This window comes from Balearica regulorum, chromosome 17 (assembly GCF_011004875.1).
Source record: "Balearica regulorum gibbericeps isolate bBalReg1 chromosome 17, bBalReg1.pri, whole genome shotgun sequence".
In the NCBI taxonomy this organism is placed as follows: Eukaryota; Metazoa; Chordata; class Aves; order Gruiformes; family Gruidae; genus Balearica; species Balearica regulorum.
This window is the reverse complement of record NC_046200.1, coordinates 4,398,751-4,425,187: the sequence shown is the minus strand read 5'-3', so window position 1 is coordinate 4,425,187 and position 26,437 is coordinate 4,398,751. Positions and strand designations below refer to the sequence as shown.

Below are 26,437 nucleotides of genomic sequence, written 5' to 3'. Positions count from 1 at the left end.
GGTGCTGGGGGGAGCCACCTCCTGCCGTGCAGAGCTCGGCCTGAGCCCCCTGACACTTGCAACCCCATTGGGGTTTTTTGCAGATGAAAATGTAAAAATAATCAAGAAACGGCCTGGCCCGTTGGTAAATACAGAGCTGAGCATCTGCCTGTGGTCAGTGCTGAGCACGTGGTAAATGTTTGCAGAATTGGGAGTTTATGAATTTAATTCTCAACCTTAGTCCTGGTTTTACCAGCAGATGTGGGTGAAATTCCTTGTGTCGGAGGGTTGGTTGGTGTTTCTCCAAAGCTGGCACGAGGTCCCCAGATAAGCGTGTTGGCTGCTCTGAAGTTGATGCAATTCCAAGTTAAGGTGGAAACTGCGCTGCGAACCCCTTTGGGAGCAGGGAGAGCCAGGCTTTGGATTTTAGCCGCCTCATTAAGTGGATCTCATCTTTTTTTTTTTTTTTTTTCCCCCTTTACAGAAACCAGGCAATGCGGAAAAAGTTAATTTTGTACTTTAAGAGGAGAAATCATGCTCGCAAACAGTGGGTAAGTGATTCCCCTATACCTTGTTTTATACGTATCAAGCAGCGTAATTTCTTCTGTGAGAAAGAGGAGGATGTTTTCCAGCAGAGAAGTGCTGGTGCTCAGTACTTTGCCTGTTGCATTGCTGTGGTATCTCTTAAGCTTAAAATAACTTGGACGTAAAGGCGAGGTCCCCGATCCTGCTGCAGGCAGCACCTCCCTCCGCAATTATCCCCTGCAGAGCGAACACGCAGGGTTGGTTTAATCACAGCAGAGCCCTTCATTGATCTCCGAGAGCCTTTCACAGCCTAAATGTCTATATTTTGTGAGTAAATGAACCCTAAGAGAGGTGTGAAACAAGCTGACTCTGCTTCTCATCAGTGGTCTGAAGACTCATCTGACTCTTTCCAGCTGACCACAGAACGATGTTCTAGGAATTTGTAGTTTAAAACAAAAATCAAGCCCCCCAAAATCATTTCTAGTTCCAGTGTCCTTCAGGGAGACGGTTCTTGGGTTAGGTAAGGGGGAAGGTGGGGTGTATTATGAGACTTCAGAGGCGTTTGTTGCAAGTCCCGGGTAAATAGAGGAGAAAGTTCAAGTGGGATTTACAGAATTCATGCATTTTCGGTGCTGACGGTTGCCTGTGGTAGTCATCAGCGGGAGCCGGGGGGCGAAACCAGCACAGAAGGGGAAATGCCAGAAGCAACCAACAGCCCCCACACGGGAAGGTGGATTTTGTGGTGTCTGTCTGTGAAGGGTGATTCAGTCCATGACACAGGGCTTCGTGGTTTACGTGGAAGTTGTAAATACCTGTTCCTGACTCGGTGTCTGTTCTGGGGCAGGCTCAGGTGCCAGCGTCAGAGGCTTAAGTTGCCAGTGGTGCAGGTTTTCTCAATGTCTTTGGTGCTGGTTTTGGACAGAAGTGCTCCAGCTGGGAGGAATTGTTGGAAAAATTCCAAATTATGAGCCTGGGAAATAGCTTGAAGGCTCTGTCTTTAAAAGTAACTTTCAATACAGACATTTCCAAGCCAATGATCAAATAATTTTCTTATTTATGGTGAATAAAGGCATGTTCTTTTTCTTTCTCGTGCTTCATTTCCCCCCCTCCGCCCCGTTTTGTAGCAATCTTCTAAAAGCCACAGATCTTGCACCCAAAGGGATGATTGTGTCTCCGGTTTGTGTCCAAATACGTGTTTGTTTAGTCTTTTCCACGATAAAACTTCTCCCAGGTTTCTAGCGAGGGGCTACAGGGCTTGAACCTTCAGCACGACGCTGAGCCTGCCGCAGCTGAGGACTTCTGCAGTTGTGGGCAGCGGATCAATATTCCCTTCCTCAAAACAGCGATTGCAAAGCGTTGGGTGGTTTTGTTGGAACCAGAAGGGAAGTTCCCAGGAGCTGCTTTCTGGGTGGAAACGGCCGGTTAACGGCACTGAATCTAGAGTGAGTCGCTCTTTTGTGAATATTGAGGAGCTGGGGGAAGAGGTTTAGTTAGTCTGCAAGAGCACGGTTCCTAAAAAACGGCTTGCAGTAAAGTCGCCTGTCATGCAAAATAGGTGAATTTCTGCCAGCCGGTTTATTCAGTGTCCTTGAAAGGGGATTTTTCAGTTTAGGGAAGCATTTTGCCTATTCTACAAAATAGGCAACATACGGTTGCTGAATTTGCAAAGTGAATACATTTGCTGATTCTGTTTGCAAAATGGGTACACTTAGCTATTTTTCTGCCTATTTTGTAGCAGACCCTATTTTTAGCATAGCCCATCTACGTGCCAGCATTTCTTTCTGGCTCTTTTACTTTCTGGGGTATTGTCGCTGCCCAGGGCTGGCTGGAGCAGGGGTCAGAGCTTGGTCCCTGCATGGTCAAGCCCTGAGAGCCCCACCAGAGGATCTGCAGGGCTTCCTCCTGCCTCCACCAAGGTCGGCACAGCAGAAGACATTTGATTGCCATTGGAGAGGTGATGTTGTGGAGGAGAAGGGTAAAGGGAGCTGTTTCGGCTGTAAGAGTTTTATCTCCGTCAGCAACGGAAACAAAACCGTGGGGTTTGCATAGGAATTGGACTGGTTCCTCCTGTCACCTTCGCTCTTCCCCTCCCCTGCGAAGAGCTGCTCCGTTCCCTGGAGCTGCGAGAGCGTGGGCTGCGGGAGGGCTCGGGCTTGGCACAGCCTCCAAACTGCCTTCAGCTGCTACGGCGGCGTTACTATTCATCCATTTTTAGATACGCATGTCAAGTCCGATTTGGCTCACCATCACTTACTTGTGTGATTGAGAGGGTGATGGGCTGGTGAGCCCAGCCGGGAAGGGGAGCAGAGGAAGCACCGATGCTAAAAGCCGGCGCAGATGGTTGCTCAGGAACGAACACGCTCGCTTAAGGCTGCTCAGAGGATACGTGAAGAAGGAATAGACACTTCTGCTCCTCAAGTGCCTGACCGGGAGCTGCTCCTGGCGATTGAGCTGTGAAGATCTGGGGAACGCACGGACCTGTGAGGTGCCTGTAATCTTGCCTTTTGAGGGATGGCAAAAGATTGCAGAGAACGCGCATCCCAGCCGGAACAAAAAGCGCCAGGCAGGGATGCTGCAGCCCAGCCCCGCTGTGCTGGGGTTTGAAGCTTGTGTGGCAGGAAGGATCTCTCTGCTCCGTGGTGGGAAGGGGCTTTAGGAAAGCAGACGCGAGTCAGAAGCGCTCACTCGGTCTGTAACAAAGCTGGGCTCTGGACGGCTGGGTCGTGTGAGCAGGGAGCTTTGGTACTGCCCGCCAGGCTGTGAGCTGCTGAGGGCACCAGCGGTGTGACATTGATGTTGCTTTTCCGTCTGCGAATACCAGTTCCTTAAAAGAGAAATTCTAAATAAAGCTTTCATGCAGTTGTCCTAAAGAGTGGAGGAAAAAGAAGAAAAAGAGCCGTCCTGCCGGCTACAAAACAGCCCGGCGGTCGTGCCAGGTGGCTCTGCCGGGGCGGTGGCAATGCAGGGTCCAGCGATGGCTCATTCCTGTGAGGAATGAAAAACCTTTCCAAGCCTCGAAGCTCCTCACCAGACCGAGCCCTCGCGCTGGGCTGTCCCCTGGCCACGCCGTGGGCTGGCATGCAACGCGGCACCGGCTGCTTCCTGGCGCTGAGGCTCGATAAACTTTACAGGGTATTTTTAGCCTCTTCCCAAATGCGATGCTCTGAAAACAGGAGGATGTAGCAGATTTGCTGGCAGGGTGGGAGCTCTCGTTTTCAGGGGGCTGATAGCATCACTTCAGGAGGGGTAAAAATGCGGCAGCTGGGATTTCTCCAAGCTGCGGCGGTTTGTTGGCATTACCTATCGCTCCTTGCCCGCAGCGCGAGATTCCCCTTGGTGGCTTTTAGGGCATTTTTATTTTTGTTCTCATTCCTCGCTTTGATCTTATGGCCATTTCCTTTAGCTCCTGCCAAACGCCAAGCACCTCCTGTGCATCCGTGTGGGGCAGGAAAGCCTCTGGCTCTGGGCATGCAAATGGGAATTAATTTATTTGCGTGGGTGTTAGTCTGCATCAGCTGCGGGGTTTGAGGTGCCCCCAAAAGGCCACGGGGATCACGGGATGCGTTGGGTTAATGCCAGGTCTGGGATGGCTGAACCAAACCCCCGTGCGAGGATCGGCGTGACGCCGGCCGTGGAGCTGCCGGTGCTTGGGGTCCACGGCACGACTGACCCGCTTGGCTCGGGGTAACCCAGCTGCCTCCTGACGTGGAATCAGGCGTTTCCATCGTTTTCGGTTTGGTTTTTTTACCTCTCCCCATTTTATTTTTTTTGTGGTGGCTGAGAGCAAGCAAGACGAGAGCAGAGCACATCTGGGAAATCCTACAGCTTTGGACTTCCCTCTGGTTGTGTTGTGGGGCAGCAATGGCACAAGATGAGTTTTTTTCTTTGAAATCTGGGTTCCCCCTGTCTCTGCCGTGGTGCTGAGTGCGATGCTGAGCATGCCAGCCCCGAGCTGCCCGTTCTGGAAAGCGGCATGGCGGGTGGGGAGGAGGCGACCTGGGGTTTGCCATTGATTATTTTGCAGAGCAACATCTGCTTTCACTTCCTGATTTGGGGCCTAGAAGGCATTTATTTCGCTCAAAATGAAACCTCAAAACCCCCTCTGGTCTCCCAGCTGCTTTCACGTGAGGCTGGGTGCCATCGCTCCTGTCACCGCTGCCGCGTCGGGGACCATGGCCCAGGCATCTTCTCGGTGTGGACCTCGCCGGTCCATGGATGTTCTCCTCCAGCAAGATAGTGGCCAGAGGAGGGAGGAGCAATTTGGAGGGTGGTGGAGGGAGGCTCGTGTGTGTTGCAAATGATATTTTAATGTTACGGTTACCGGGCTGGTCCCATAAATACCAGGGAGAAGTGCGGTTGCTGGACCTGTGTGGGTGGCTGGGTGGGTGTGCCATGAGGACGTCACCCGGGAGGGACGTGGCGTGGAAACCCCTTGCAGCGCCGTGTTTCGGCAGAGCCCAGGTTTGCTGTCAGCCCGGGCCGAAAAGGAGGAGCAACAGCTGGAATAATACTTCTGCTTTCCATGGCGCAGCCAGACCAGCACGCTGTAGGGCCTTGGAGGGGGCTGGGTGCCTGGCTCTTGGTTTCGGGGAGCCAGGCTCCGCGTGCAGAGCTGCCTTGTGGCCCCAGTGCCATCGGCATGGCCGGCATGGAGTGCCGGGGCCGGCGTGTCGGGTGGGAAGGGGTGTCCCGCTGTCGGCACTTTGGCTCTGCACGTCCTGCTCGCACGGCGGGGACCCGCTGTCCTGCCCTCCCATGTCCCCTCCCAGGGCCATGTTTCCATGTTTCGGTCCCTTCTTGCTTGGTGGCCTCAGGCAGGCGACCTGCCCTCTCTGACGTGTCGGAGCAGGGGCTCCCTCCCCAGCACTGGGGCTTCGGTCGCTGAATCAAGCGCCCGAGGCTCTGCAGGATGCTCAGGCAGAAGGTGTGGTGGGTGGGCAAAGCCACGCTGGGCGAGAAGGGAAAAGCCCGAGGGTACCTGATGGCCTGTTTTGAGAATTTACCCTCGGGCTGGTCGCAGACCCTGGAGCATGTCCATGCCCTAATAAACCATATTTCTTTAAGCAACATGACTCACGCTCAGCCTGAGCAGCCATCGAGAGACAGGCCTGGAGCAGCCGCCCTTCCCAGGCACGTCTCCTGAGCTCCCTCTCTCCCTCTGCTCTTTCAGGAACAGAAGTTTTGCCAACGCTATGACCAGCTGATGGAGGCTTGGGAAAAAAAAGTGGAGCGCATTGAAAATAACCCCCGGCGCCGTGCCAAAGAGAGCAAAGTTCGGGAATACTATGAGAAGCAATTCCCGGAGATCCGGAAGCAGCGGGAACTGCAAGAGCGCATGCAGAGGTTAGAGGAGAAGCGGTAGGAAGGGGCTGAGCTGGTATCAGACAGCCTTTCTCTTTTCTTTGGGGACGGATGTGGGATTTGTTTGCGAGAGGGGTGTGCTGGTACGGTTATCGGTCCCTTTTCTCCCCTTCTAGTGGAAGGCAGAAGCCTGGAGGTAAGCAGCTTTGCTGTTTTTTCCCCAGGCTGGCTCAGCCCAGAGCCAAGAGGGAAAGGAATAATGTCAGGAATGTGGTTGCCCACCTCCTCTCTTGTGCTGGTCTCCCACCTGGCTGTGTCGGAGCAAGGGCCGGCTCCCTTCTGCTGGCCGCCTGGCTGGGATGGTGCTAATTACTGCCTTACTGGTGGGCTTAAATGAAGATGAACAAGACTTGCAGGTGGATTTGGTCATTTAATACATGCACATGCTTTGACTGGAGTATGGGCCGGGAGAAGAAGGGTCTGCAGAGGTTATAGGAATGACCGCAGACAATAAGAAAGGAGCAAAATGTCTCACTGAAGGGGATGTCCCCTGTCTGTGCCATCCCCTGTCCATTTTCTCCTCCTCATTGGAAGTGCAGTTGAGGTCATATTGTTTCCTGCCAGGAGGAGACAGGATTTCATGACCTCCACCCTTCTTGTTGAAAACTCCCCATCCTTCCCATTTCAGCCCCAGGATTTTGCCCAGGGACACCTGATGTGTGCAGAACCCAAACCCTTGTGCCAACATCCCATCCTTGTGCCCCACAAACAGCTGGATGGGTCCAAACTGCCTAACCGGTGACTTTATTTTATCTTGAAAAGAAGGGGAGAAATGGTACTGAGAAATGTTTTAAGCTTTTACGTGCTTAATAAGAAAAGTTTTAATTCCTTGGGATGCATGGCTGCTGTGTTGGGTGATATTGGGGGGGAAAGATGTCAATCGCTAGTTTTGATTTAAAAGTTCCTGCAGCATTTGCAAACCAGATGTGGTGGCACAGTGGTGACGGCTCGGTGCTGACGGCTTTATGTCGTTGCTGCAGTGCGATGAACAGGAAAAAATAATGGGGGGAGAGTATGGTTGGGTGTGAAATATCCTGCTGTTGTAGTGATCCAGGAGGTGGCTCTTGGCACAGGTAAGGACGGTTGGTTGAGACTGTCAACCTGTGAGCCTTAAACTTGGGTGACACAGGGGATGGTGCTCTCCGGGCAGGAGCAAGTGCTGTCAGAGCCCACGAGGCTGCAGCGGGCGCCGTTCCCGCAGTGTGGGATGGGGTGGCCTGGGTGGGATGTTGGGATATGGCCATTACAGAGGTCAACAGGGCCAGCGAGTTGTCATGAATGTGGTTTACAAAATGGACCATCAGTGTCTGAGTGTTTCACTGCCCTTTCCCAGCAGGGTAGGACAGAGGGGCAGCGGTGGGCTCTCCATGTCGGCCGCACGCAGCGAGCACGAGGTGTCAGAAATCATCGACGGGCTCTCAGAACAAGAGGTGAGACCAGGTTGTCCTTTCTCCTCTTCACCCTTCACTCCGCTGTTCTCCAAGGAAGCCGGGAAAGCACCGCCAGGTCCCATGGTGAAATCTGATGCCAAACCCCACTAACTTCAGGCCATGCCGAGGTTGGAGAGGTTGCCGTGATGCCTAATACACTTTCTGGACAGGATCCAAAGTGAGGTGTTCATTTAATACCCAACGGCATCTTTCCAACCACCCGAGAGATGTAATGGAGCTGTGCAGTGGTTCTGTAGGAGCAAAACATGGAGCAGAGCACCCCAGGAGCTGGTGGCCAGTGAGTAGGGTTTATCGGCATTCGACTGCCTCTTGGGGACCTGAAACCCCAGCATGCTGCTCATCCTGGGTAGCACCCCACAAACACCTCCTGGCTGGTGGTTTAAACTGGAAGCGGAGGTGGGAAGGGAAGGGAGCCGGTGCCCTGGCTGCCGGGTGGAGGGGTTTTTCTGTTTCGTTTTGTTTTGAATGGGCTGTGCGGCTTGACACAGGGGAATCCTATGGAATGAATGGTTTGTACGTGAGCCAGTTGGCCCACGTCTTCTGGGAGTGCTCCATTCATCTTGAAACATCCCCGTGACCTTGGCTTCGTTTGGATCTGGTTTCACAAGGGTTCCACTCTCTTGGCACGGAGGCGAGCTGCAGTGAATGGATCACGTTTGGGAGGGGAGAGCAGCCCTTGCCCAGCAATAGCTGGGATGTTTGCTGCCTGTGCGCCGGCAGTTCGCTCCCTGCCCCGGGTCCCAGGCACTTTGCTGTTAGCCAGTTAAGGTGACAACCCGGAGGACACAGATCTCGGAAGCAGAGGGAAATTTCACGGCTCTGCAGAGGTCATGGCCAAGGGGAGCGTTAGACGATTGCCTCCGACCTCCTGCACAGTGTGCTGCTGAACTCCACCCCGATAGCCTTCTGCTGAGCCCCAAGGCATCGCTTTGCGTGTCTCGGAGGAGACTTTAAGAGCTTCTAGCCCTCCCACAGGGTTGGAAGGGGCAGGGAGGTGAGAGCTGGGGAGCATCGCTGGCGGCAGGGGCCAGCTCTCCGCCCCGACGCATTGCTGGAGAGAGGAGCGAGGTCTGGCCGCCCGCCGGCGGGGTGTATCTGCAGCGCTCGGCACCCCGAGACCTTGCCAGGCGAAGGGAGAGGCCCTGCGCTGTCAGCTGCAGGCAGTGCTCCTGCCCGCTGCCTCTCTGCCTGCCGTGGCTCTGCACGGGGGCTCTCTCCTTTCGGCTGGGGTGGTCCGCGGTTGTCAGGGTCGATGCTCTGGCTGCAAGCTGGTCCCTGACCTCCCACGATGAGATGACACCCCCAGGGTAACTGAAGCAGCCGGTTGCTTAACGGGAGGCTTCCTAGTGAGGATGAGGAGCATGATGAAATGAGATGAAACATCCGTGCCCGTGCAGAGAGCTGTGTTTTAGGAAGAGGAGGTTGGGTCTCATCATTCGCAGGGGGGAAGCAGAGCGGTGCTGGGCAGACCTGGGTCGGCAGCTTGCTGGAAGGATTGGACATTACCGTTCTCCCAGGAACCAGAGTCTAGCTGTAAATTAAAACGACAGCACTTGACACCTGGCCTTTCTGGGTCAAGGGTTGGAATTTATGTCTGACCAGTGCCATCCCAGGTGACAGGGAGGACTCAGAGTGACGGTGCTGCTAGCAAACAAAAGAGGGTGGCCAGAGCATCCCTTCATCCCCACAGAGCAGAGGGACCACCAGCAGCTCAGCCAAAGGCACAGTCCTGGTGTTCAGGCAGGGGATGGCACAAATGAGACATCACATTGGCCACTCTGTTGCAAATACTTATGGAAACCAGTGTGCCCAGTCTGTCCTGTCCTGGTGTGCAGCCGGGGCTCTGGATGAACTTTGTGCTTGAACAGGATGGAGTAAAGGCATCAGATTATGTCCCGGGGTGTTGCAGTAAGAGGAAAGAAAGGAATGACGGCCCCGTTACGGTGACATTTGAAACCTCCTGGAACGATACTAGGTTTCCCGTGGAAAGAAAACACAATGTCTCCCTCTGCCCACCCTTTCAGAAAGCTTTGCAGAGCTGACCCGCTTCCCTTGCAATTTGAAGTCGGGGGCTGAACCTCCACGTGGCTGTGGGTTTGATGACTGGGAAGGGGTTTGCATTCCCTGTGCCACTGCTGCTTTGACTTCTCGTGTCACGGTCAGGAGCTGTTTCGCTTAAGTCAGACATTTCCACACGGTATTTTAAAGCCTTTTATTTCAAAATGAAAGATTAATTGTTTCCTGGCTGACAGCGATAGCCTCTTTCAGCGTTTAATTTACAATTACTCTAGCAATAAAGCTGTCTAGTGCTTGCTTTGGAATTCTCCTATTCCTCCGCCTGTCCTTTCCTCTCGAACATCTGTCCTCTGCGGTCCCCGCGGGTCCGTGCTGCTGACCAACTGTTCTTTCTGCTTTCCCCAAAGAACCTGGAGAAGCAGATGCGCCAGCTCGCTGTCATCCCGCCCATGCTCTACGATGCTGACCAGCAGCGCATTAAATTCATCAACATGAACGGCCTCATGGATGACCCCATGAAGGTCTACAAGGACCGGCAGGTGATGAACATGTGGAGTGAACAGGAGAAGGAGACCTTCCGGGAAAAGTGAGTGCAGCCCACACATTTCTCTCTGTGTAGCCCCTGGGACATGTAGACAGGACCCGTGCAATGCTTCGGCCCCAGCACGCTAGGGCACGAATTTCCCCAGGGCTTGTCCTGCCCCGCAAGACGCAGCCGCGGTCGCTGTGTTGTCTTGGACCTGGACATGGGGTGATGCACCCGCACAGAAACCTCAGGCCTCTCTGTATGGGTGGCGTGTTCGTGCCTGCGTGCGGAGGTGCAGGAAGCTGCTGCTTGTGACAGGGCGAGAAGCAGAAGTTTTTCTGCTTCTGCATCCCCTGTTTTATCAGCCCGTTTAAGGATAACGCCAGTGAAACCCAGTGCTCCACGCGCTGTTATGTTCTGGGATTTGCGTGCTGTCCTTTGGGCACTGCCTGTCCAGGGCTGTCAGCATCCAGCCGCCCGTGTAGACCCCAAGGGGCTGCAGCTTCCAGCCGGTGTCCGTCCCTCAGCGCTCCGACCTGCTGTCTGCAGGATTTGCCACTGGCTGCTGTTTCCATGGGTGCATTCCCACATCAGACACGTGCAAACTCTGGCTGCGGTGCTTTCTCCTGTTTGCAAGCAGCACTTGAAAACAGCTTCGCTTTATCACCTGAGATCACTTGGGGGATTGCTTAGCCCTTCCCTGGGTACCACCAAGCTGTGGGTCCCAGCTCAGCGACACGTCCAGACTCCCCTGTATCTCGTAGCCCAGTGGCTACCCAGGTGTGTTTGCGTGGAGGACCGGAGCACCGTTGGTGCCCCCAATGTGCCCTGTGTGGCTGTAAAAGCAGAGCTGGAGTTCAGCTTCCAGCGCGATAAGCTCTGCCGGGGCTCACTGCTCTGGACTCGAGGGATGCAGGGCTACGGTGCTGTGCCAGAGCCACCTCGTCCCTTGCAGCAGCACTGCCTTAGTCTGGCCTATGGATGATCATGAGACGGCTTCACGGATTACCAGCAGGCCCACGGCCAGCCGTGCTGGAAGCCTCTCCGTGTCCGGAATCCCTCCTCCTGTCCCTGCTCGTGACGACTCCTGTCTGCAACTGAAATAACTAATTGCCAAGACAGACCGAAAAAGAACAAAACAAGGAAACCAGCTCCAAGGCTTTGGTAGAGGAGAATCCTCATTGCTAATTAGCCTTAAAATGTGACACTCCAAACAGCAGGGCTTGCCCGCAAATGACGCAAAGGCTAATTACTTGGTCTTTAATGGTGGGGCCGTGCCTGGCTAATGGGGCTGGAAGAATCCACACCCAGCTCGTGCATCCTGCTGTGCACGGTGGTTTCTGTGTCATCACCGTGGGTGATGCAGAGCTCGAGGCATAAATACAGCAGGATTTCAGGGCTCTCGCAAAGCTCATTTTAAGAGATTGGTACTTCGGAGCTGTAAGGAGGGCCAAGGGAGTCCTGCCCCGGCTCTCGCCCCAATCCAGAGGTAGCCGAGCTGCCCAGTGTGCTGCAGCTTCTGGCCTGAGCATTTGAGGTGAACCAAAGTTACGTCATCCGTGATTGTGACCCAGAGCCGGCCTCTTCCTGAGACCGTGAAAACCTGGTGCAGCCTTCTGTTGAGCCCTGATGGCAGGCGTCTTGGAGAAAACAGCCAGGCACTGGAAAGCCGACAAGCTCCAGGTCTGAACTCATTTTAGCCATTAAAACATAACCATGAGGAAGAGTCTGATTTGATTTGCTTCTGGGCAGGATTTCAGGTCTCATTATTGAGAACCCATCACTAGCCTCTCCCAGCGGGGCCGTGGTTTGCTGGTGAAGGAGCTCAGCTCGGTGCCCTGACCCTGAACTTGGCAGCAGGGCTGAGCAGCGAAGGTGGAAGGAGAGGGCTCGGCCAGCAGACCCGGGGGAATCACCAGCAGGGCTGGAGACACTGAGCTGCTCACTGTGTCCTGCCCGCATTGCACCCACACCGCAGCTCGCCCGCCTCCGGGCCGTTTCCCTGGGGCACAGAGCCGTCAGCTCCTGGGAGCCGGCAGAGCCGCATGTGCCGAGCAGGGCTGGCCCTGGCCGCTCGCCTCCCCGGGGCAGAGCCTGTGCCCACGGCAGCCTCTCTGCTGGGCCCTGCGCTGCACTCCAGCCCTGGCACAAACTCACCACTTGCCGGGCTCCCCGCGCTTTGGCAATGCACCGGTTAACTGTCCTCCTGCCGGCCGAGCACCTCGTGCCACGGGCTTGTTGGCCTTCAACGCTTCCCCACCAGCTAGGCCAAGGGATTTGTCAGACGAGACGTCTCTGCGCCCGGGGACAGCTTCTTCCCGGCGGGCGATGCTCCCTCCCGGAGCCACAGGCGAGCCTGCTGACAGCTCCTCCGCTCGCTGGGCAGGAGGCGGCGTTCCTTGGAGCCGCCGTGCCACCAGGGATCTCTTGAGCAACTCGGCAACGTGGCAGCTCTGTGCTTCCTCCCGGGGCCTGGGTTTCCCTTCCCATCCTTTGCAGCCCCCCCCTGCGCAGCCCGGATGGGCTCGGGGTCCTGCTTGGCGGCAGGGGGGCACCCCCGGGCCGTGCTGCCGGGCAGTTGTGCTCGGCCGCTGATGGCAATTCCTAGCCGTGGTGGGTTGACCCTGGCTGGAGCCCAGGTGCCCACCAAAGCCGCTCTGTTGGCCCCCCCTCCTCAGCTGGGCAGGGGAGAGAAAATATAGCAAAAGGCTCGTGGGTCGAGATAAGGGTAGGGAGAGAGAACTCAGCAATTACTGTCACAGGCAAAACAGAATTGAGTTGGGGAAAAAATTAATTTAATTTATTACCAAATTTGAGTAGGATAATAAGAAATAAAACCAAACCTTAAAAACACCTTCCCCCCACCCCTCCCTTCTTCTTGGGCTTAACTTCACTCCCAGTTTTCTCTCCCTCCTGCCCCCAGCGGCACAGGGGGACGGGGGTTGTGGTCAGTTCATCACACGTTGTCTCTGCTGCTCCTTCCTCCTCAGGGGGAGGACTCCTCACACCCCTCCCCTGCTCCAGCGTGGGTCCCTTCAACGGGGTGCAATCCTTCAGGAGCAGACTGCTCCGGCGTGGGTCCCCCATGGGGTCACAGCTTCCTTCAGACATCCACCGGCTCCAGTGTGGGGTTCTCTACGGGCTGCAGGTGGAATCTCTGCTCCACCATCATCCTCCATGGGCTGCAAGTGGATATCTGGTCCACCATGGACCTCCATGGGCTGCAGGGGGACAGCCTGCCACACCATTGTCTTCCCCACAGGCTGCAGGGGGATCTCTGCTCCGGCGCCTGGAGCACCTCCTGCCCCTCCTTCTGCACTGACCTTGGTGTCTGCAGAGTTGTTTCACATATTGTCACTCCTCTTCCTGGCTGTAATTGCTTTTGTGCAGTTTTTTTCCCCTTAACTCTGTTATCCCAGAAGGCACTACCACCATTGCTGACGGGCTCGGCCTTGGCCAGCGGCGGGTCCGTCTTGGAGCCATCTGGTATTGGCTTTATTGGACGTGAGGGAAGCTTCTAGCAGCTTCACACAGAAGGCCACCCCTGTAGCCCCCCGCTACCAAAACCTTGCCACATCCTGAGGCCTCAGCCAGACGTGCAGCTGCCCTCTGCGCCCGTCCTGCCGTTGGTACGGGCTTGGGTGACCATGCGATCGAACAGGGTGACGGGCAGCTGTCGGGCACTGCCAGACCCCTGCCCTCTTCCCGCCCCACAATGAACATCTATGCATTGAAGATCCCCACCAGCCTGGCTCCACTGGGCTGAATGTAAAGTTCCTGTCTTTCTGGGAAGCCGAGCAGCAGAGAAACATTTTGTCACCCCCCTACGTCCTTTGGGGAGCTGGCCGCGCTGCTCCAGGCACACAGGGCACAGCAGCCCAGCTGTGAGGGGTTTCGGAGCCGGCGCCCACACTAACCCTCTCCCTTTTGCTCCCGCAGGTTCATGCAGCATCCAAAGAACTTTGGCCTGATCGCATCCTTTCTGGACAGGAAGGTAAGCCTCCCTGCCTGGCACTTTCCCTTCTGCATCACACGGCTCCCTTTGGTGCTGGAGCAGCCGGTGGATGCCGGGCACCTGTGGGGGGTGGTGGCTCAGAGCCCCGGGCACGGTCCAGACGCCTCCCGGCTGCCTGCAGAGACCAGGGACTGGCTCAGCTGCGGAGAGACAAGGAGCTCAGCGCCGCAGGATGTGTGAACGCATCCAGCCTGGCGCGTGGGTGTTGCAGCCCACCCCGTGATCTGCCTGGGGGAGCTGCTTTCCAGCGTCTCCCGGAGGCATTTTGCACCGGCCAGGCTGTCGCGCAGTGGGTGTGGGCACCCAGCTGTCCTGGCTGCCCGGCACAAAGCGGACGGGTCCCCTCTTTGCTCAGGGAGGGGATCTCAAGGGTGGGCTGAGTCCCAGTTCAGCAGCAGTTCGGGTTGGTGTCATGTACACACACACACCTCCCCTTGGGCTTAGGAATAGTTTGCTCGCAGGATGTCCTGACCTTTCCCAAGTCTGTGTGTTGTGCTGCTTGGACCTGTCCTTTTTGCTGTTAATTGGGCCGATGGAAGAAAGGTTTGAAAAAGAGATCTGAAGGAAGAGCGAGTCTCTGGTCCGGTTCCGAGGAAGCCAGGTACCTTCTGTGGGACAGGCCGTATGGGCAGATCCCAGACAGACCCAGCCTGGAAGGACAGCAATCAACCAGGTGTTCTCCTGAGCAAGAAACACTTGAGAGCTGCTGCTTCTCTGCTCCTTGTAGTTAGTTGCATCCTCTGCCCATCTGGTGCAGCGTTTCACCCACGCAGCATCCGCTCCCTCTGGGGGAACCCCTCTGCTTTGAGCGGAGTGGCCTGCAGAGCTCCCTTCCAGCCTAAATTATTCTCTGATTCTGCGTGACTCAGGCTGGAGAAATAATTTATAAGACCTTGACTCTCCTGTCCAAAGCAGCAAGCGAGCAAAGGCCAGCAGCAACGTCGTGCTGCTGTTGTCACTGTAAGATACCAGGCTCTTTTCAGCCTTTCCCACTTGTTAAAGCCGAAAGCGGTGGGACTTGGATGATGCTCACAATCCAGTCTGTGTTCCAAGCTGTAAAATGTCTTCTAATTTTATTTGTACTCGTTTGTAAATCAGGCTGTAATTATGATACAGAACACATCCATTATCCTGTTGGAGAGAGATGCAAAGTATGGCTCAATGTAATGAATTAATAGATTTTTAAATTGCATTATAAAAAAATAGTGATCTTAGCCCTTGGAACAGATGACTGTAAGTTTTTGTGTTCGCGCGTGTGTGTATAATCAGGGCTAGATTAGAAAGGGATCCAATTAACACTTTAAAAGTTGCAATCTGTTTTTGCAAATGGTTCCACTCCTTGCGCAGGGAAGGGAAGAGTGCAGCCGCCGTGCAGCCCCGGGAGCACACGGCAGCACCCTGTTCCTGGGCGCTCACAGGCGCGATGGGTCCGTGGGGTTATTTCTGTTCGTGCAACCGCTGGTCCCGTGTGTGAAGGTGTGGCTCAGGACCGGCGTTTAGGTGCCCACCCTAGTTCAGGAAAGGACTTTTCCCAGTGTGGCGCACACTGTGCTGGTCAGAAGCAGAATATGTCCTGGCCACGGCTCCTTGTTTTCCTAATGTGTCCAATCCGGGATGGTGCTTGTGGAGCCGACCGCTGGAGTTGGAGTTGGGATGGTGGCTCCTGAGCACCGGGATCTCAATCTGTCCGCAAGAAAGTCGTGCACGCTCGAGCCAGCGAGCTTAATGGCTGGAAATAACGCTAGCTGACAGTCGTGTGGCAGGTTGTGCCTCGCATAACCACAACGGGGTGACAGGCGGCTCTCCTTCTTCTGCCTTTAGTTGCCACAGTCATCTGGGGTCAGCCCTTCCCCCTGCTTTGCTTCCAGCACGGGGTGCTCCCTGCTCTGCACCCCATCTCTGTCTCAGCACGCCTGCAGGACACCTCCAGTCTGTCCCTTGGAAGAGCCGAGCCGTTTTTGTTAGGGCAACGTGCATTGCCTTCCTCTTCCAGCTCCACCGAAGGGCTTTGCGAGAGGGGTGCGGGAGGCCCGTTTGGGCTGCAGATCTTCAGAAGCAGCAGGAGACCTGGCGATGGCAGGGCCCGAACGCTGCTTCTGGAAGTCTGCGCCCTGACGGCGCGAGGGGATGGCAGCTTCTGTTCTCTGACTTGCCCGTGTCGTTGCAGACGGTGGCAGACTGTGTCCTGTACTACTACCTGACCAAAAAGAATGAGAATTACAAGAACCTTGTAAGAAGGAATTACCGACGGCGCGGGAAGAGCCAGGTAAGAGCTGGAGGAGCGCGTGGAAACGTCCCGCGGGCTGAGCCAGGAGCTGCAGCAGTTTGCACTTGCAGCTTCTCAGCAGCACATTCTCTGAGCACCCCAAATGCTGCTTTTCTCCCCTCCCCAGCTGGAGATCTTGCTTGCAGGCTGCGATGGGGCTGTGGTTTTGCTCTGTGTGGCTTTTCAGAACATGCTGTTTTCTGGCAGTTGATGTTTGTCCGTCTCCATGCCAAGGTCGCAGTAGCATTAAGGAAGCAAACAACAAACCCGAGATGCTCGAAAAAGGGGATGGAGTGAATGCAGAAAACCTGGCCACATGTCAGGAGTAGCGCGGGGTTGCCCGTGCAGCCTGCGGCTCTGTGCAAGAACCGAGCGGGGCCTGTTTCTCTCCGCCCTCCTGAGATGGCAGCCGGTGTGCCGATGGGGACAGGGCTCCTGTGGACTCTGCGTGCTGGGTGGGGGTGCTCCTGCCTTGCAGAGCCTTCCCAAGGCTCTTCCTACGGGCAAAGGTACGGGAGGAGAATGACGTGGGTGGGAGTGACTTCTGGTGACAGCCTGAGCAGAGGCACATAAAGCTCGCTGAGGTGCTGGAGGGTGTCCAGGGTCCCCGTGGAGGCTGCCAGGTTGAAGCTAGAGGAGACCCTTAACCCTGTGGTTAAGGGCTGGGCAGGTGCTTAGGGCACCACGAGGTGCCTGGGGGTAGGTTACTGAGTCAAGCCTTGCCGTTACCATGGCCAAGATACCAATCTAGACATGACCATAGCAGTGTTGCTGCTGGTACCACGATACCCAGATAAGTGCTGACCTTTTAGGCAGGTGCCTTGTCCCAGCGGATGCTTTCAGCCAGAGGAAAGTCCCGCTGGTGGATCCCCAAGTCCGTGAAGTGAACGATTATCCACATCACGAGGAGAGTGAGGTGACCGCAAAGGGAATATCTCTCCAGATAACGTGGGGATAGGGATGGAAAAACTGGCCTGGCCCGTGCCACCACTGACATCAGCAGCTCCTCACGCTGCATGGCCATAAAAAGCAGCACTTGGGTCTAGATCCTGATTGGGAGGCAGATAGGTAGCCTTGCTCCAATTTGATTTCTGCAGCATTAAGACATCAGAATAGCTAGCACATGACGAATGTCATGGACGAGGCCCAATTTTCCCTTCTTTTTTTCAGAGACATTAGAGATGGATAAAGCCCTATTAGATTATCCAGTCTCTCTCCCAGCAAACACAGGGTGGTTCCCTCCAGTACATTTTTATAGTGTTTACCATGGTCTGTTTTGTTAGATCACAGCAACTAGAACATGAGGCCACATTTGTTTCTTGTTAGTGGTGGAGACATTTAGCACAGCTCATTCTGGTTTTGATGTTAAGTTGAGCAAGTAACAAGTGTGGAGGGAGAGAGGCAATCTAACGCTCTGCTCTGCATCAACCCACCAACCCCTGCAGCCACAGACCTGCCCGTCCTGCACCTAGCAGGTACTATTTGTATTTTGGGGTTTAAAAGTATCCAAAGCATCACTAGCTGCAGAATTTCCCACGACGCTTTCCCTCGCTTGAGGGTCCAGTCCAGCCTGGGCGGCGGAGATCGTGTGCTGCCGTTTGGAGCCTCGCTCAGTGCCCTCAGTGCCAGCCTTTGGAAGCAACGACTTGCTGCATCGACTGTAGTAAAAGGCAGGACTGTTTGCAAGTAGGGGACAGCAATATTTGTAAATCGTTAAGAAGGAGGCCGCTGGGCACCAGAGGGAGCGGATTGCACTCTGCTGGAGCAGACCTCGACCAGAACATTATTGATTTTGAAAGAAGAGTCAGATCCCTGAGCCTGAGGGGAAGGTGGAGCAGTGAATGTTTCCCGTTACTGTTGGATGCTCAGGTGGAAGGTGGGATGTTCAGACAAGCGTTCAGAGCCAAGGCTTGGCTGCACGGATAGCAGGAGGAGAGAGGTGCAGAACAAGAGTTGCTGCAGACGATCCGGCCTGGAGCAGCTCTCCCTCAGAGACCCTCGGGGAGTGTTGAGACGCACACTTGGTGCTGCGATACCTCCAGTGTTTCTGTGTGTCGCTTGCATCCGTTTCCTGCGAGGCTGCATGCAAAGGAGCGCTGGAAGAGCCTGCATGCCGGCTTGGGAAGGGCACGCTGCTGCGGAGGGGAGGCAGTGGAGGCTGGCGGGGCAGCACAGCTGGGTCTGTGCCGCAGAGGGAGGCTGTGCTGGGGAGAGAGTCATTTTACGGTGGGATTTTAAGGTAACGAAGGGAGGAACGTGGTGTTGAAAGTCCTGCCAGAAGTTGGTGGGAGCGGTGAAGCATCTCCCTTGTACCCCTTCACGGAGCTGGGGTCTCCCCTGAGCGCGGTGCCAATGGGACCTGCTTTCCCGGGCCAGGCTGAGTCAGTGTGCGGCTGCACAGACCAGCACGGGAGAGGTTAGATACCGGCAGATCTGGAGGGACGTTCCTGGTGGGATTTTTGCTTAGTGAGTCTCTTCAGAAGCTGCTCAAATGCTGGTTGTGCCTGCAGACGGTGCGCTTATTTGGGAGTAGCCCATCGCAGAGGCTTAGCCGGCACCTTGGCCGCCCGTCCTCCCTACTTGTTCCCAGGAGGTCCTGGATTATTTTTACCCCTATGTGGGTCCCTCATCCTGTTGCTCGCGTGGCCTCGCGAAGAGTCGGGGCCGTGGCTGGGGAGCGGCGACCGTGGGCTGCCCCTGCCCGGGGGCTCTGCCTTCACCTGCCCAGTCTCAGCCACCGGAGACGGTGACGGGATGAGGGACGGGGGACACGGTGGGACAGCATGGGGACGGGCAGCATGCAGGGAGGAGACGGGGCTGCAAACAGTCTTCCTGCAGCACTGGGAGATGTGGCACCACGTTCCCAGCGCTGCCCGTGCTTCGAGCCTGGATTTTCCTGCTGGTAAGGGTTCAAGCAGTTAAACACCAAAAGTGAGATTTAATTGATTTAGAGGAGGGGAGGAGAGGTTGACTTTTATATCGGATGAGAGGAGCGGATCAGGTCTGATACAAATAGCATTTCAAGTGGCCCTACGCTGTTTTCTCGCTCCTTTTCTTATGGAGAGGTTGGTGGTCTTACTTGGTATTGGAGGCTGCAGGGAGCTTGAGAGCGAAGTGGAGATAATTACACGTAGAAATAAAGCTACTTTGGTGTCAAGATTATCATTGTGGCCTACTTATTAAAAGTCCATTAAAAAATAAGAATCCCACTGCTCCCTGGCTGATGGTCCCCTGGCAAAGGATATTCCTCATAAAGCTGCTACTTATTGCTAAAAATCTCCTGCCAAGAGCAGGGAATTCACATGATTCTGCTTCCAGTTTGTCAGAAAACCGAGCAGCCACCCGCTCCAAGGCAGGGCGCACGCTCCCGGCACACCGCCTTCCCCAGCGCCGATGACTGAAAGGCGCACGCACCTGATGGATCGTTGTGCATGATATTCAGGCTGCTGAGATGAACATCCTTTCTAAAATAATCCTCTGTGTTCGGGTATGGAAAATGCCATTTAACCCTTAAAAGGGGGAATCAATGGGAAGAGGAATAACTTCCAAGCGTGTAATTTCTCATTGGAAAAAAAAAAAAAGAAAAAAGTTTGAGTCATGATAGAACGATCTGATCCAATATTCCATGTACAGTAATAAGCATAAATTTGCATGAGCTTGTGATGAAAGGCCCTTGCGCGGATGTGTCACCTGGGGGGCTGTCGCACTCGCTCTTCAGGGTATTTCAGAGAGCATCTCTCTGTGAACACCCCTAATTCTGTAGCGAGGGGCACCGAAATTGAAGCTAGGCAATTAGCGCCATGTGCTTCGCTCGTTGGGCGAGCTGTTCAGCTGGGCTGTAGTAGCGCAAGCGTTGGGCTGAAACCGTGCTGGAAGAAAAGTGACTCTATTTCAATGTAATTATTCCGTGCGGAGTGTGGGGTTTTTATTCCAGAATAGATTTGCTTTGACTTTGGAATAGCGTTGCCCACGTGGCAGTGGAGCGGCCGCAGCACGCCGGTTCTTCTTCCTGCAGCCGTGCCGGTGAATTCCCCGGGGGGGAGAAGCCGCCCGGCTCCCCCGTGGTGCTGGGATGGGGAGGCGGGCGGCTGTCCCGCCAGCAAAGCGGCCGATGCTCTCACCGGTGGTGGGGCGGTCGGCAGCGGTGATGGGCGGCCAGAGGAGCCGCCTGCCCGCCCTGGGGATGACTCAGGGGTGAATGAAGTCACACGCGGTGGTGGACGGACACAGTCCGCAGGACATGCCGTCATGCCGCTCCCCCTCGGCGCTGCTGTCAGACGGCACTCACGTATTCCCCGGCAAAACAGCCCCATGCGTTAGTGCTGGCGCTTTCGAGGACTCGCTCCGTGGAATCTGGGGGACCGGAGCAGCCCGGACCCCCCCTTCCTCCACCCGAGAGCGGTGCCGGGGCTGTGCCGGCGGGGTGGGGGCCCGTGGCGTGACCTGGCCGGGCAGCCGGCGCGGTCCCCTGCCAGGGCCGACAGACTTTCCCAGGCCCACCCTCTTCCCTGCCCCCTGCCAAAACCCAAATCGAATTATCCGTCCCGCCGCCTGTCCCGCCCTCCCCAAACGCAAACCATTCCCCTCGCCGACGCGGATAAACAGCCCCAGCCTGGATTTTTATAAACAACCCGTTTACTTTCTTCGCGGAAGCGCCGTCCCAGCCGGCGGGGCTGGCAGGACCTTGGGCTGCCAGACGGGTGCTGTCTGCCCGCGGCTCCGGGTGCCCGTGCACCCTGTCCCCGGTGCAGACGCAGAGCACCCGTCACGGTCCAGCCTTGCCCTGCCATCATCTCTCCTCGCTCTGTGAGGATCAGGTCCGGAGCTCAGCAAACTGCCTCTTGCACCACAAATTTTGCTTGTGCCCCTGCTCTGTTAACCACAGCGGCTAATGAGATGAATATTTCTTTCTGGGAAGCATTAGATTTTCATCAGTCTGGGGAGTGGCTCCTCATTAGTGACAAAGGGTTTGACAACTTCTCTTTCAGACGCGGGGAAATACTTGTCATAAAATGCTGGTTTAAGAATGCAGCACATCGTAGAGAAACAGCCCTGGACGTGGCCAGTAAACTTTGCTGCCACAGATGCCAATAAATTATTCTGCAGGCATTTAAGCCTGTGCTGACTCGAGCGTTGTGTTTTAAAGAGTACGGAAATGATCTGCGGAGCGGGCAGGGCTGGTCTGTAACGGAGCAGTTTGCCTGGTTGGAGATGATGCCTGGGATGTCGGTGTTGGGGCGGGGGTTTATCTTCCGCTGATGGGATGCTGCTGCGAGGTGGCCCTGCTCGCTGGCCTGTCCCTTGGCTCTGCCCCATCCTGCCGTCGCGTGCGGGCTGGGCTGGGCCAGGTCAGCTCGCTGCTGGGACACAAAAGGGATTGAATTTGGCTCATTTTCTGGACGGTTCTGCAGTGTGACAGTACTGCTGGTGGCTGGGGAAACCTTCCCGGCCAGGCTGAGCCTGCAGGGCCCGTGAGAAGTCCAGCCTGGCCAGATACGTAGTCCTGGTCCTGCTCAAGTGCAGCCTCACAGGGAGAAACATCTCGCAGAGCGTTTATTCCTTGGGTGCTCATGTGTGCGCTGCTCAGGGGAGGCTCTCGCTATTTAAATCTACATCTCCTTGTCGCCAAGAAAAATCCCAACAAAACCAGCTTACCCCTACAATCCTCAAAAGTGGTCCAAAACCATCCTCATAGGAAGCAGCAGGCTTCCCGTGAGCACAGAGGGTCAAGCTGGAGTGTCTTTGGAGGCAGCAGGTCCTGCTCAGCAACTGGACTTGCAAAGAAACCGGTTTCCATCAGGAAAAGCAGTTGTTTCTGGGAAAACATCCATCTCTCGTGCTTTTCCTACAGCTCAGCGTAGCTCAGGCACTTCCCAGCTCACGGAGCAGCCTGACAGCAGTGCTGGGGGGGATCACGGGCAAGGGCTCGGGGTCTGCAGCCTGTCCTGGACTTTGCTAAATGCTCTCTGCCAGGGCTCGCATTCGCCTCCGTGCCTTGAAACGGGAACATCCACCTGCCCTCTCCGGGGTGCCGAGATTGCCAGGTACTGAGCATGCTGTCACCCCTGGTAAGGGGCTGTCACCGCTGTAAAGGGCCATCGCTGCCCTGTCACAGGTGAGGTTGAGCATTGGGGTGCCTGCACAGAGGAGGTGGGCGAGGTGTGAGACACAGCGACGTTCAAGCTGATGTGACCCTGTAACCCTCCACTGGCATCTGCTCTTTCAGTCTGGGCTCCTGTCGCTCCCAAACGCCATTCCCCAGGTATGGCCCGTAAGGTACATCACACCCATTCCACCAGCACAAGGATGTTGCAGCTTTCCCGTCACCCTGCCACCCCTCCAGGCAGCGTAATCGGGCAAACACAATGGAAACTCGCATTCCTGAAATCCCAGCTGCAGTTTTGGGGGTGATTAAGTGAGAACGATCTGGCCATATTTGGGAAAAGAATCGAAGGATGCGTTTCCACAGGAGGATGGCTGCTCGGTCCCTGGGTCCCAACGCGGTCTCGCAAGCTGCTGGCAGCACAGGGACGGCAGGGAGACCTGCGGGCTCGGAGCGGGGACAGGCACCGGCAGGCAGGGACACGTGTCTGCTTCCCTCTGGGCTAGCACCAGCACGTGCTGCCGATGGACCGCTTGCTGATGGACCCTGTGGCCACCACACCCAGGCTCTTCCGTGCAGCTTGATCACGTCTGCAGTTAGTGATAATAGAATAGTCACTTAAAAGTGACGTGACCCCCCCCCCCCCCATTCCGGTTGGCCCCCGAATTCGGACTCGTGTTTCTCCAGCAGCAGGTCGATGCATCCTCGCAGCGAGCGCTCCACCACGCCTGCACCCACGTGAGTACTCCTCAGGCCAGGGCTTTGGGATCCAGGCGGGGCATTACCCATCCCGGCAGGGGACTTGCAGCATCCTCCTGGCGGGACAGGGAACAATAGAAGCAGTTGGGTTTTGGGATGAGTTGTTTTATCTGTTACTGTGATCCAGGTTTGATTGGGAACGGATGGGAAATAGGTCGTGTCATTGCTGTGTTGCTTTCTAAAGCAGGCACAGCTGAAAATCCTGGAGAACGCTGCTTCCATGAGGACACAGGGCTTGCTTTGCCCCCGGCGCATCTGCGGTGTGCGTGGATGCTGCTCTGTGTCCCACAAGCCACCAACCCGGCACCTTCCTCTGTTGGCAGGGCTCAGAGGGGGGTCGGCATGTGGCCAGGGGGTGCGAGCAGCGGGGAGCGGGGTAAAGCAAACCACAGGGAAGAGAAAACCCGTGTTCCCCGCCTGGGACAGAGCAGGGGCTCATCTCCACCGCTTCCAAACGTTACACTCTTCCCCTCGGGTCATTTTCCCTTCGCAAGCAATCAAATCACTTTTTTAAAAAACTCAGCAGCGACCCAGAAAAGAAACATTTCCTCTTATGGAAAAGCCCTCGGTAATTTAAGCAGGGAACAGAGCGAGCAGGGTCCTGTAAAAATCACTTCTGTGCTTCACTGAGATGAAGGAGCAAGCAGTGGGAAGGCGTCAGCGCCCATTGTGCTGGGCTGAGCTGCACAGGGGCTCCTGCCCGAAAGGCTCCTGTGCCCGGCGGGCTCCCGGTGCCGCCCAAGATGAGCCGACCCTTGGGTGCGTGCACCGGACGCAGTCGTGCCGTGGGCTGGCGAGTGATGCCGCAGGGTCCGGCATCTCTGCAGTCCCACAGCCAGCCCCTCTCCTTGTCCCTGGCACGCTGCTCGCCCCCAGGAGATGGCACGGGGCATTCCCGTGGTACGGCAGGGCAGCTGCGGCTGCAGGCTCTTTGCTGCTGGCACTGGCTGTGTGCCGGAGAGCTCTGCTGGCAAGAGTGTGTGGGGCCCATTCATTGCCTCCCGGAATGCTGGGCATGGCCCCGGCGTTTTCCATCTCTGCCATGTGATGATTGCTGTCTTGCAGGGTTTGTTGTTTACCGGCGGAGGAGCAGCACAGCTCCAGGCCATCACGGTCGGAGCTGAACCGAGCGAGCTCAGTGCTTGCTATCGTTCTCCTTATCAAATCCAAGCCTGGCCCTTTGATTTTTCAACTTGCTTCCGCAGCCAACAGCATCAAACCCAGCCCCGGGATGCGAGCGATCAAAGCCAAGTCGCCGGCAGACATTCCTCTTCCTGTCCTTGTTGTTTTGGCAGCGGCTTGTTTTGCTTTGTGGTTTTTCCCATGAGCGGAGGGTGCTGCGCGCGGTCGTGAGAAGCCAGGCTGCGTGGCGGTGGGTGGCAGTGAGTGCTGAGGCATTCCAGACCATCGGATCAGAGGCTCGGGGCCCTGGGAGTCAGCTACATGATACATACATGTATTTTTACGCCATCCTCCCTGCGTTCCGTATCCAGCCTGCCGCCAAGGGACGGGTCAGGATGCGTGGGGAATGCTGTTTGCAGCGGCCGTGCAGCGTCAGACCTCGGTGATGGGCGACACTGGGAATTGGGGAAGGATGCTCCAGGGTCCAGGGGAGACCTCAGGCACCTGGGCAGCGTGGTGGCTGAACGGGAGACCAGTGCTGTGGGTGCTCGGTGGGGGACACCCTGCCCTGGCTCACGTTTCTGTTGGTGTGACCTGGTGGAGGGAGAGTTTGATAGCAGGTGGAACGACGGATGTGGGTGGTGGAGGAGAGGGGACGCTCCCGAGCCACGGCTGCGTGGTGCCAGCCCTGCTCCTGGCAGAGATGCTCTGTGCGACGTCCCGTGGGGCTGGGGAGAGGGGTGGGAGCCGAGTGCCGAGGCCCACCGGCTGTGCCGCAAAAAGCGCGGTGCGTCCTGCGCCGCAGTGCCAGTACAGACCCCGTGGGACATTCAGGGTGATGCCAGCAGGCAGCCGTGCGTGCACACAGCCATCGCGGGCGTGCTGGGGCTCCTGGAGAAGCAGCAAAGCAAACCCCAGGTGTTCCTGGCCAGCTTCGTGTAAGCCTTTTGTCTTCAGCTTATCTCGAGCTGGTTTTAATTTGCAACTCCCTGATTGCGTGCAATGACTCGGCCTGAGCCTGCTCCACAGCCGAGTGCCCCTGGAGAACATCATAAATGCCATTGATCTGAAGTCACTCGCGGGAGAAGCGAGGAGCCGGCACCCTGCACACGGGAGAGGCAGCACGGCCGAGCGGGTGCTCGGGGCTGCAGGAGGGGATGGGGCTCATGCCGGTGGGGCACAGCTCCCTCCAAAGCCCCTGTCGAGGCAGACTTCGGTGTGACACGGTGAGAAGAAGGTTGGCATGCGTCGCCGCGCTGCTGCAGCGAGCCTGTGGTGAGGGCTGCAAAGCCACCTTCGAGCAAAAACCCCGGAGCTCGCTGCTTGCGGTGCCTGAGGATGGGCTGGAGCGACAGCGAAATTGCCTCGCAGCTCAGCCTGGCACGCACGGCTCCCTCTGCGCGAGGGCGTGGAGAGTCGTGGTTTGCTCCCTCCTCGTTTAAGGAGCAAACAGGAGTCGGTGGTTTCCGTGGTGTGTTCATCTTCTGTAAGAGCCCAGGGCACTGTAATGGCAGCGATGGAGGCGATGCACCTGCTGGCAGCCAAATGGCAACTCCCACGCAGCCAGTCTGCCCGCGAGACCTGCCCTGAGAGAGAGGAGGTGTCACCCCCACCTGGCACTTGGGCTTGGGTTCTCACATAGAGCCGTCACCGTGACCCAAACCAGCTCCCCGCCAGCGCATCCGCTAGCAAGCAGCGTGGTCAGAGGTGGCAGGAGCTGGTGGTCATGGGACAGGAGCGGGACTCCCAGAGATGAGCTCAGCTAAACATCACAGGGGGAGCTGCTGTGGAGTGGTGGCCGTGCCTGTCCCTGTCCCCAGCAGGACCAGGGCTGGGGAACGGAGCCGTGCTGGCAATAGCGGTGTTTTGGCGCGTATTTTGTGGGTGCTGTGGAGCAGCGAGTGGGGGGGGACTGGGGGAGGGCATGGGTGCCTCGGTTGCGAGCTGCACGGTCCAGCAGTTAATGCCGGGATGCCCTGTGGGCAGCGAGGGAGGTTTCTGCGTGGGGCTTTGGCACGGTCCCCGGTCCCCTGCACGTAGCCCAGCACATCTCACCGCGGACGGGATGGGGAAGGCAGGAGCAGTCGTTTTCCGGAGGTTTGGAAAATAAATAGCCCTGCGCCGTAGGTTAAGCTTGGCATCCTGGCAGATTAATTATGCTGGCTGCAGCCAGCACTGAGAGCCCCGGTGACGAGAGCTGTGGTTTATAGATGATGATTCATCGACTCGACTTAGAGCGACCACGTTATTCCAGCAGATTGCAAAATCATAAGAGGAATGTTGTGGTTAGTTTACGGCTTAACTATGCAAATCG

The 26,437-nt window shown here is 56.3% G+C and overlaps 1 protein-coding gene across 1 annotated transcript in view; it reads left to right on the top strand.

Annotated features, from left to right (window-relative positions):
- The window catches only part of NCOR2 (nuclear receptor corepressor 2), a 253,337-nt gene that overhangs the window by 159,059 nt on the left and 67,841 nt on the right, over positions 1–26,437 (top strand). Inside the window, exons 9-14 of the mRNA XM_075769454.1 lie at positions 464–530; positions 5,675–5,862; positions 7,202–7,295; positions 9,740–9,918; positions 13,798–13,852; positions 16,041–16,139. Of these exons, the coding sequence (XP_075625569.1) occupies positions 464–530; positions 5,675–5,862; positions 7,202–7,295; positions 9,740–9,918; positions 13,798–13,852; positions 16,041–16,139 (682 nt within the window). The remainder of the gene's footprint in view (positions 1–463; positions 531–5,674; positions 5,863–7,201; positions 7,296–9,739; positions 9,919–13,797; positions 13,853–16,040; positions 16,140–26,437) is intronic.